At 32.5% G+C, this 11,640-nt stretch overlaps 1 protein-coding gene across 1 annotated transcript; it reads right to left on the minus strand.

Moving 5' to 3' along the window:
- Positions 1-2,243: 2,243 nt before the first annotated feature.
- On the minus strand, positions 2,244-5,031 carry LOC115954891 (tetraspanin-6). Its single transcript, XM_031072882.1, has 3 exons — positions 4,365-5,031; positions 2,944-3,260; positions 2,244-2,501 (listed from the first exon to the last, which is right to left on the minus strand). Exons 1-3 carry the CDS (start codon positions 4,854-4,856, stop codon positions 2,462-2,464), a joined length of 849 nt encoding a protein of 282 aa, XP_030928742.1. The 5' UTR covers positions 4,857-5,031; the 3' UTR covers positions 2,244-2,461.
- Between the last annotated feature and the right edge of the window lie 6,609 nt (positions 5,032-11,640).

Raw genomic sequence — 11,640 nt, forward strand, 5'->3', positions numbered from 1 at the left:
AAGGCTGAAGCAAGGAGAAAAGAAAGAAGAAAAAGAACACTAATGATGCACAAAAAATCAGTAGGCTAAATGCTCCAAGCTTCAATGGGCTAGCGATTACTTGGAAAGCCTGAAAAGAAAGAAACACAACATCAAAAGTGACCGGGGTGAACTGGCCAAGAACCCTCCAATACTTAAGTTAGTTTTTCTCTCTAAAACTCAAGAATTCCAACTTTAGGGGTAGTGGAAACTTACCTTCATTTGATATGGATAGGGCTATAAATGAACTAAGTCATTCATATACAGCTCAGGCTTGGCTCAATAAAAAGCTCGTTCATGTTTATTTGTTTATAAACAAGCCAAGTTCAAGCTTTAGTTTTAGGCTTATTTAATAGACGAATCGAGCCCGAGTAAAAAATATTGTTCATGAACAAGTTCATGAACACCAAGGCTCAATACAAAAGTAACAAAACAAGTTGAACCTAAGCTTATTTATGAGTTTGGTAATAAAATTAATATGAGCTTGACAAGTAAACTCATATCCTTCTAAGACTTTAATTAATTATAAGTTGAGACCACTCATCCAAACCAAATAGGCTAGATAATAAACTTGATATAGGCTTGATATTATACTTGTGTTAGATCTCAAGCTCAAAAGCATGATATTGAACTTAAGTTTGGGCTTGATATTGAGCTCAAGCTTGGCTTGACTAATGAATCAAGCCGAGCTCAAGCTTTTATACATTATAACGAGCTCAAGCTTGAACATTATTTTTAGGCTCATATCAAACTCAAGCCAAACTTAAACATTCTACTTTTGCTGTCGAGCCAAGCTTGAACATTCACTACTCGACAAAACTCGGCTCATTTACAACCTTAGATGTGGATGAGTCCTTATATAGTGAGCCCTAGAGTGGTTACTTGTTAGTAACTTTCTCAATGTGTATGGAAGTTAGAAGGTTCAGACTTACTTCCACAACTGCTAGAAGTTAGAAAGTTCAATCTTATCCTCTATAATCGCCATTAGAAGTTAAGTATTTAGTAGGAAGTTATAACGAGAAACAAGGATTTTGCTCATACTTCAAAATAGTAGAACGTGGTCCACATTATAAGCTTTTGTACATAAATCCATTCTAAAAATTTTCTAAGTGTTGAGAGGCCTTCCAAGTGTTTCCCTAATGGACGACCTTCATACCCACGAACGACCTCCTGACGATGGATGATCTTCTTATGTTGGGTTAACCTTTTTGGTCCTGGACAGCTCTATAGACGAATTGGAGATGGTCCGATTTTTAGTACACCATCAAACACAAAAGTTATGTGATTTGTTCTAGCAGCTTATGTCTATGAGATAAAACTCTAGAAAGTTACATATTTTATATTAGATTTGTGTGAAATACAAAGACCCTTAATTGGGTACATATAAATGCTACAAGGTCTAAGATTAGATGTTGATGAACTTTACACTAAATTGGGCCACTTGGGCCAATGCATATAATAAACACAAACCCAATATCAATATGATATTTAACACACTTTATACTTTACCAAATATAGGCTACACAACCTTCATACCACTAATTATTTTCCTTATAAAATAACCCAAATTTAAAATAGAAGAAAAATTAAACACATAATATGATATAAATTGGTTTTTGATGTAGTATAGAGAAAAACATTGAGAGTAAGGCAGATTTTTCTCCCACTAGTCTTCTCTTTGGCTTACTTTTTTTTTTTTTTTTTTTTTTGGGTATTTTTGAGAAGAGGCCCCTTTTACAATTAAGGGGTTTGTGGTCATTTCAATGCATAGGTTATCGGTGGGAAGGTACAAATTTATCGGTAAATAATATTTGTACCCTCGGTATTTAATTTATGTTCAATTCCTCTTCACCTACCACATCATCCTCTCTAGAAAGTAGAAACTTGCTTCTTCCTTCTTTTTTTTTTTTTTTTTTTTTTTTTTTTTTTTTTTTTTTTGGGAGTTATCTTGTGTTTGGCCCAATCCATGACCACTTGAGTTATCTCACTCGTTAATGGTTTACTCCATGCATTAAATAGAAGCTTGATCTCTTTTTTCTTTTTCTTTTTTGGAAGGCAGCAATACTTGATCTTAGCCAAAAAGCCAAAAAAGGTATTACCGACAAATTTATTTAATGCCCAAAGTTGCATATACCAACAAATTTCTTTAATGCCCAAGTTGCATATACTTCAACTAACCCTACTTTAAGTATTAAAATCTCCACCAATGTCAAAAGGCAGTAAAGTGAAAGTAAAAGCTACTGGTATTAACTAATAATATGATCTTTGATTAAAGTTAAAATCCATCTTTGTACAAAAAGCAGCAAAAGAAGTCTGTAAAATAAAAAGAAGACATGGAGATCTCAAATGCAACACTGGAAAATAAACTGCATTGTCTGTCCCATCTGTATTAGAGCACTCAGGAACACAAACTGAATCTGAGAGAACATCAGAACTTCTTTAGCTAATAAAGCCCTTCTCTTTTGTCTTGCAACCATCTCCACCTGTAGAAAAGTAAGCCAAAAAAAGTATTTCTTAGCATGAGCAAGAGAAAGACAGAGAGAAAAAAAAAAGGTTAAAGTTTCAAGTTTCAACTGGGCCTGCATATCCAAAACTAGTATGACAAAGCCTCTAAAGATACCTTGGACCAAGTTTAAGGCCCACCAGATCATTTAGGGTCCGTTAGGCCTTTGAAACTTGAAAAAATGATTCAAAACTAAGGGAAAGAGAAAAAGTGTCAATGTCCAAGTTATTCAAAAACTCTTTGAATAACTTTTTTTTATGTTGTCTAAAGCTTAAAAGTTAGTAATAAAATGTTTTTTTTTACCTTACCCCTTTCTTTCTTTTTCACCTAATAACCAAACAAATGTGAAATACCCAAGTAATTAAAAATGTGAGAGAATGGAACAATTGCAAGAGTGTTTCTCTCAATGTCTGAGTACTCACCAGTGATAATCCCATCTGGGTTTGATATGTTTGACTCGGTTTTCGCCATAAGGGTATTCAGTTTCAGCTCGTTTTGTGTTTCGGAAAGCGCAGCAGCCGATTGAATAAATCCCAATAAGGAACACAAGCATTACAATGTTTAGAACAGAGAGCTTGTGCCAATCCCTTCTCACATTCTCAAGCACCCCGGCCTTGCAAGAATCACACTCGTAGCACAACAAGTCGGGCGCATTGTTCCAATGGTAGCAATCCGGGTCTTGGGCTACCGCTGTTGCCATGTTGTAATTGCATGAAGTTGGTGGCTTACAGCAACCAGACTGCATACAAATTTATTATGATTAATTAGCATAAACTTATTAATTTTGGCCCCACCCTAAAATTGAAATAAACATAGAAGGTTTAAATCTCTCATCAAAAAAAAAAAAAAAATTAAATCTTTTCTTTTGTTGTTCTTTTAAGGGGAGGTGGGATAATCCACTTAGTTTAACTTGTAAAGTTTTATACTATCACACAAGGATCAAGATTCAAATTTCATTTACATGAAAAGAAAATCAATTAGTGTCTTAACTAGCTTGAAGATGTTATAAATTCAAATCTTATCATATTTATTAATTAAAAAAAAACTATATTATCAAAAAATAAAGGACTTTTTGATTGGCTTGTATTATTAAGAGCGGCTAGTAATGCTTTATCACTCCTTTTCATTATTCCGTTTGAAAATTGATGTAAAAGTAACAATAATTTTTCTTTTTATTAGCAACCGAGTAAAAGTAGGTTAGAAAGATATTTTTACAAATTTATGAAGCAAAAGGGAAGAAATTCAAAGTTTTTTTTTTTAGAATTCTAAATATTTTTAACACACACAGAGAAAAAAGGAAAGAGGGGATGAAAGAAATTCAAGGTTGATACCACAGACTCCAGGAGCTACAAATCTCTATATATGATCAGTAAAGAAAATATCTGAATAGTGCACTCACCCAAACAGAACAAAAACAAAAAAAACAAAAACAAAAGAGATGTGCAAAATTATTGTCTTAATAATAACGATTCTTGTCAACAAAGAATTGCAGAAAAATTTAATCAACCCCAGGAAAAAAGTTGATTCTTTTTGTAGGGGAAGAAAACGAAGCAAATAGATTTACAATTTCTGAGATTGAGATAGTTTCTTAATAAAGAAAATTGTTTAATTTCCCATGCAGGAATTTATAGGACAAACAATTAGTACCCTTAAACCAGCTGAGAAAGTTTGAGACCTTACTGAAATATTTGCAACCAAAATAATGATTTCCCAAAAATGATAGAATGGAACTTCAAATTAAAGATACTACCATATGAGGAAGCCATAAAAGACAAAATCTTAATTGTAAAGCTCAACAAATTCAAGCCTTAAAAGAAAAGAAAAAAAAAAAGAATAAATTCACCTGTATTGGAGACATGTCCTTCTCAAGATAATCAAGAGGTGTCCAAAGAGCAATCTTGGCACAAGTCTTAGAGCCCAATATACAACTCCTAATAGTCATCCAATAATTAGGATCCTTAATCCTATTCCTCAACCAAGGTGAGTAGTCCTGTAAACGATACTCCTTATAAACCCTACCAGGTACTTCAACACCACCACCTTGGCTTGTGACCACAAAACCAAACACAGTCAAAGCCATTAGAGTTCCAATAAGGAACAACATGACCACTAAGTAAACCCAAAGTGCCCATGCTACATGAAAGCATGCCCCAATGAAACCAGCTAGGGAAATAACAAGGACAACAAAACCCACAACTAGAAGTGGGGTTTGGAGGAAACTCTCACAGGATGTGCTATTCCTTGCCATCCATAAGCCTCCACCAATGATGGGTATTGAAGCTAAGAGTGTAAAAAGGTTCAGGAAGCCGATCACCGTGTTGCTTAACCGACGCATCTCTCTCTCTCTCTCTCTCTCTCTCTCTCTCTCTCTCTGTGTGGCTAATTTCTTTTTCTGATTCTTGTGATGTCTTCTTCAGCTTTCTCTCTCTTTTTAAATGGGTGGCATTGCTTTTCTTTGTTTCAGGTCCTGACACCTCGTGAATTCAAAATGTCTATCAACTTTGCTCTATTTGCTTTTCCTGTAATAGAGTATTGAGAAACTTTATTTGAGAAGAATGTGATGAAAATGACTAAACTATACTTCTTAGTCATGAAGGAAATTTGTTTAAACTTACAGAATGACTGAAATGCCATTCCTAGCACACTGTTAGAGTTTTATATAGCCCATGGTTTAGGACAATAAGGAGAAATTAGTGTCTTTGATAATCCGGTACAACCAACGTACTATACATTAATCTTATACTATACATTCATCTTTTATATACTTTTATATATATATCATACGTGGTATACACGTGTAGGATCCAATTTTATGCAAAGAAGAACGTATTGTACACTATTCGCATTAAAACTTATGCTAGAAATATTTAAAAAAAAAATTATATAGGAAGACTGAAATTTCATTAAATTACTGAAAAGAAGTTATATAGTGGATAAGAACTTGTTCTAGAAATATTACAAGTTTTGACATATAAAGTTTTTAAATTAATGTATCAGTTTTTAAATAGGAAATAAAAATATAACAATTTTTTTTTTTAATGTTGTTAATATGATCCCAATCTTGCTATCACATCAATTCATAAATATTTTGATTTTTTAATAAATTGATAGTAGTTTTGACATTTTCCTAATATTACGGGTCCATTTGGTACACCACTTTAAACATATATTTTCAGTTTTTAAACAACATTACACATATTTTCATACAATTTTTCACTCACAAGTATTTTCCAAAAAATTAAAAATTGTTATTTAAACACACATAACAAACAGGCCGACATATGTTTGGCAAATAATAGATTAATCTGCAACAAATCATTTACTCTGAGAGCAAGCAACGCATTGTAGAATAGTATTGATTCAGTGATAACCTTTCTACTGTCAACAAACAAGCAGTAAGAAATTAGCTTATAAAAGATGCATCGATTCATTGTGCATTGTCCAAGGCAAGCAACGAATAATAGGTATTTTGGTAATTTTAAAATGGGGTTCAATGAGTTGCGTATGGATTATGGACCCCATTTTGGACTTCTTTTTGAAGCATGATCAGATGCAGAATTAGGCTATCTTTGGGTGGGAATGGAATATATAATCGATGCCTTTTTCTTATCCACTCAAATTCTTTTTTTAATTGCCTTTGATAATCTTTACGGCTCCACTATGCCCTTGTTTTTCAATTAATAAAAAAAATATATATTCCACAATATGCTTTCAACCATTTGATTTGTCACTGACAAAAAAATAATTGTCAAGTGGTTTTGATCATGTTTGTTATTGTATACTAGAATAATAGAAGTGCAAACACCTATCTTTGATTTCTTTTCTTTTCTTTACTTTTCATTTTCTTGCTTAAGAAATACTACTCCTATTCTATATAGATCCAAACATGAAAATAGTAAAGTCTACATAATAGAGTTGTAAAGAATGTATTCCTGAATTTTTCTTTTGCAAAATTTGTCATCATTCGTTAAAGAAGACGTTTGCACCTTATCAAAAGCTAATAAATATTATCTTCTTTTTCTTTTCTTTTCTTTTCTTGTGTGTGATATTTTTTTTGTAGGCTTATTATCTAATAATTAAGATTTTTGGCCCCACAAGTAAAGTATGGAAACAAACTTTACCGGTATATACCTCTCTAATAGTATATTATATTGGTATAATTGAGATTTTTTTTTATCCCACAAACAAATGTAATAATTACACCTAAACAAGCATATATAAATATATATATATATATATATATATATATATATAACTAACTTCTAAAGGGGGTTTCAATTAGCACTAGGGTGTCGACGAATCAAGTTCGTGTGGATTTTTGTTCCAACCGCCACCCTACTCAAAGATTTTGGGTTCAAAAAGAGATCATCAATTGTCAATCATATATCAACACTTAGGTGTTCTATTCACTAATGTTCTTTGATGAGCAGCTGTTTTGTAGGTGTGGTGTAGCAACAAGTAGGAGGCATGCCAAAGAGGCAATTGAGGGAGAACAAAGATCTCTAGATCTCCATTCCCCCTTTGAGTTCTCTGTCGAACGAGTTGGGATTGTCGGATTAATTCCATCTGGTAAACCCAACACTCAAATGGATGAGATCATATTTCTAAGGATTTAACCCATCACCAACCGCTTCTAGAATCAAAACCAATTGAAATTTGTCTAGTTGGCTTGAGTTGCAGAGACATATCGATGGTTGATGTTCAAACAATTCTAATTAGCTCAATTGATCAAACATCTGGAATTTTATTATTTATATCTACTAAAAGATGTCTTTTAGAGATATTATATATATTTGAACTAGTAAGGAAAGAGGTATATCTCACAAGATTACCCTCTCACTACATGTGGAATCCATATATAAGATCCATACATATTGTGAGAAGAATATTTTAAAACTACAAACATTCCTTCAAGTCCGAAATGTTAAAACATTTAGATGGTCGATTTCTGCGATCATCTTGGGTTTAATCAATTAGTGGAACTATAATAATATATCATCACGATACTGATAGGTGGCTCTCTTTTTCTTTTTTTTCTTTTTTCGGGTATGAAAAGGACTAAACAGTACTAGAATGTTTGGTGCAAGACTCATAGTCTCATACCATGTTCCTTCATAATCACATAGGTCAAACCCTTGTATACTATGGCTCTACCTACGGCCTACCAAGTACCAACCAAAATCATCCGACAGCAAGAATCCAAAAAATTAACAACCACTAGCTATATATTTTTAAATGAATTTCAATGTAGTAATCGCATAAATAATCAAGAAAATACAAAAACAAACACAAACAAGTGTAGTCCTAAAATTTTTCAATAGTGTAATTGCATATATAACCAAGCCCAAATTGGGTCCATTCTACTTTATATACTTGCTGAGTTGTTGTACTACTTAAGTAGTCTATAGGCTTCTTTTGTACATTTTTATTATAATTAAATAATTTTTAGAAAAATAAAAATATAATATAACTCAATAATATACCCTTAGTTTTTACTTCTTACAGTCAAATTTTGAATGAATGACACCAAATTGTATATGCTTTATCCATATTAGAAACAGCTCTATAGCCGATTTAGGAGTTCAAATGAACTCTCTGACCTGGCCAAAAACCAAAAGTTATATATAAAAAAAAAAAAATTTGACTCCTAAAATTAAATTTTGAACACTCTAACCCTACATTTTGTTTAATCTAAATTGAAATAAACTTGAATATAATCATTTTAGTGCTATTTTCACAATAATTTTACAATAAAAGTTAAGTGACAAAGTTTTAATTAATTTTTATCTAAATCCACAAATAACATCACTTTTTTATAATATCTTTAACAACTTGCTACCTAAATTTTGTTGTAAAAGTGTTATGTCAGTAGCTAGCTATATTCTTAAAACTGCTGCTTTATTTTTAAAATTAAATAAATAAATAAATCTTCTTTTCGGACTCTGGCTTACTTTGCCATTGACCGCAGAATAAAATTGTTTTTCCTACACTTTTCTTCTTCATTAGCAAAAAATTACATAACTTTTAGCACACAAAAATTACAACACTAATGACCCCCTAGAAAAAAATTCTGGATCCGCCACTAATCCATATTGATATTAAGAACGTATATCATCTAATTCTCAAACATAATCTAAACATTTAGTCACTAGGGCCACTGAAGTGATTTATTATACAAAATGAATTCAAAATTTTATTAAGGTAAAATAAAATAATTCGACCTTCTTCTATGTATAAAAATGTCACACCTTGTGTACAAAACTCCTACTTTTGTTAAGTTTGAGAGAAGTCATTGTAGGCAACCTTACCACTAAATTATTTTTTTTTCAGAGGCTAATTCCCGAACTTAAACCAAACCTACGAGTTACCCTAGGATGTGAAACCCGAGGAATTTTCCAAAACTTGCAAATTATAAACTAAATTAAGAACTAAAGTGCTAGCATTTCTCATATATATCTATTTTTTATATAAATTTTTGCTGTTACTTTTTTTTTTTTTTTTGGGTGCCGTGTGTAAGCTATAATAATGAATTAAACTAGGGGGTTTAAATAGAATGAAGAATTTTTGAAACCAATGACCAGATTATTGATTCCCTTATTTTCCTGGACCATACATCGAAAAAGCTCGAGAATGTAAAGGCCAGAACTCAGAGGCATGGTTAAAGCAATAAAATAAATCCATGTACAAAAAGCCCTAGACAATGTGTCATGGAAATATGTTTGCTAAAGAATCCTGCATGGCTTTCTCCGGCAAGGTAGAGTGGCCTATGCCTTGTATTTAGCGAAACTCTCTCAAACCATTCAACGAGAGATATATAGGCTTCTTTTGCCGCAGTTCCAAATGCATTGGAAAATTAGATAAGGTAGGTTTATAATTTATGTGAATTAGAACGAGATAGTGTATGCACATGTGTGAGACAGGTGAAGTGTTTGAATAAGGTAGGCTTATAATTTATGTTCTACGATTCCTATGCCAAACTTTGTATATGTCGGGTGAAATGTTTGAATAAGGAAAAGCAAATTTACCTCTACACCTTGTACCAAATAGTAGTGACCATAAGTTTGAACTTTGAAACTTTTTAGGGTAGAGTGTAACACTTGATCTTTTTTCTTTTTCTTTTTACTTTTTCTTTTTGTAATTTGTGTAAGGCATGTTCATTACTTCAATATTTTTAAGGACTATTTACTTTTTATCATTTAAATAAATAAAATCATTAGTGGTTTGGGTGAGACTAATGTTAGGATATGACTCAATTCACTTGAGAAAGCGTTTGTGATCTCATTAACATCTAGCCTTTCAAATATTGGTTTTTCAATTAATAAAGGAGTTATTATGGTCACGCCTATATAGCATATAGGTGATAAAGCCAAATATCCCCACTCATATTCCAATTAGCAAAAATAAACTCACCTTATAAGTTATAAGTTATAACCAAAAAACATTTAAGTAACACTTTGTTGCACTGCTATTCTTTTTTTCTTTTCTTTTCTTTTGTAAATGTTGCATTGCTATTCTAGATACAGACAGAAAATATAATCAAAATGCTATGATAAAGGACAATGTTATTGATCTATTTTATATAGGAAAGTTCCATTGATCAAACAAAACAATTTATCTATGATTTTAATTTTTAATTTTTAGTTTTTATTCAAGCGTAAGGACTAGAGAGAGATAAAATTCTCTCGTCTTAATTAGTCCTGCCTTCTCGACCACGTAAGGGCTCCACCTCCTTAGAGGCCTCTTAAGCCATAAAGGATCACCTTGGCCCACTCATGAGCCCAAAAACTGAGTGGCCTTGATGAGGGCCCTTTATTAACCTGGGCCTCAATCAACCACAAAACTAGAGCCTGGCCTATTTGTGGGTCCACAAGTAGCATAGTAACTAAGACTTGGGCACTGGGCCCACCTCTTAACCTAACAGCAAAACCCAAACAAAAAACATAGAGAAAGAACTGCATTTGCATTGGTCTCTCATATATGGCTATTCTTTTTTTTTTCTTTCTCCTTTTTTTGTGGGCTATTCCTGGCCCTTACCACCTACACTCCACAAGGATTTATATTTGTGCAATGACCACCGTACCAAAAATGTGCAGTGGTGCTTCTCTTGAATATTTTTTTTTTATGAATAAAATTATATTTAAAAAAGAATAAGAGAAGACCACAACTCATCTCCATCTTCTGTAACAAGAATCCAAGAAGAAAGAAAGGAGATAAAGATGGGTCCATCCCAATTACAAGAAGCCACTCAATGGCCAAATTGTGAGCCAAAATCATGAATTCTGTAAACTGGTTTAGCCGCCGTATTTTGTGTGCCTGCCACATTCTTAAGATACTAATAAAATGAAACAAAAATTTGATGGTCAAACCCACACACCAAACTTGTGTGATTATGAATGCTATCTAACAGTTTTGAGATTTTTTTCCAAAATAATCAAATCCTTTATACTATTTTATTAGTTAGCCAAGATTTTGAAACTATTTTAGTATCTAACAAATCAAGTGTACAGAACTCGATTTTGGTCGGTAAAATTGCACTTGAAAATTGAGTGTGAGCACTCGAGTTCCAAACTCAAGTTTCTCACACTCGATTTTCAAGTGCAATTTTACCGACCAAAATCGAGTTCTCTACACTCAATTTGTTAGATACTAAAATAGTTTTAAAATTTTGGCTAACTAATAAAATAGTTTGACTTTTATAATTATTTGAAAAAAAATGAAAAAAAAAAAAAAACCCAGTTTTGAACTTCGAAATGTGAAAAGACAATGTCTGATGTGATAGGTAATACGAGCATGGCATTTGAAGTTGGGTGCATCGATTTTTGAATGAAAGTCAAGAAAGCGAAACTGTTTGACCTGCATTGGATTTGTTTTTTCATTATTGTAAGATTGCTGTCTGTGCCAGTGAAATCAAACTGAGCTGGATCAAGATCAGCCATACCTATTTGCTGGCTTGAACACATGCTGCACATGGCTTGACCGTACACATTTCAACTTTTTTTTTCGATTGAGTTAATGGCGCAGTGCGTTCTCCTGAATTAAGTTACTGGAAGCCAAAGTGGGCCATGTTATCTTAATCTACACAGTCCAAAAAACTAGTTTGTAACCCATAACATCAACTA

This window comes from Quercus lobata, chromosome 8 (genome assembly GCF_001633185.2).
Source record: "Quercus lobata isolate SW786 chromosome 8, ValleyOak3.0 Primary Assembly, whole genome shotgun sequence".
Taxonomy (NCBI): Eukaryota; Viridiplantae; Streptophyta; class Magnoliopsida; order Fagales; family Fagaceae; genus Quercus; species Quercus lobata.

Coding starts and splice junctions, on each gene's coding strand:
- LOC115954891 (XM_031072882.1), bottom strand. CDS start 4,856: ATGCGTCGGTTAAGCAACACGGTGATCGGCTTCCTGAACCTTTTTACA. Junction 3,261..4,364: donor AGGACATGTCTCCAATACAG/GTGAATTTATTC, acceptor ATTTGTATGCAG/TCTGGTTGCTGTAAGCCACC. Junction 2,502..2,943: donor CCCAGATGGGATTATCACTG/GTGAGTACTCAG, acceptor ACTTTTCTACAG/GTGGAGATGGTTGCAAGACA.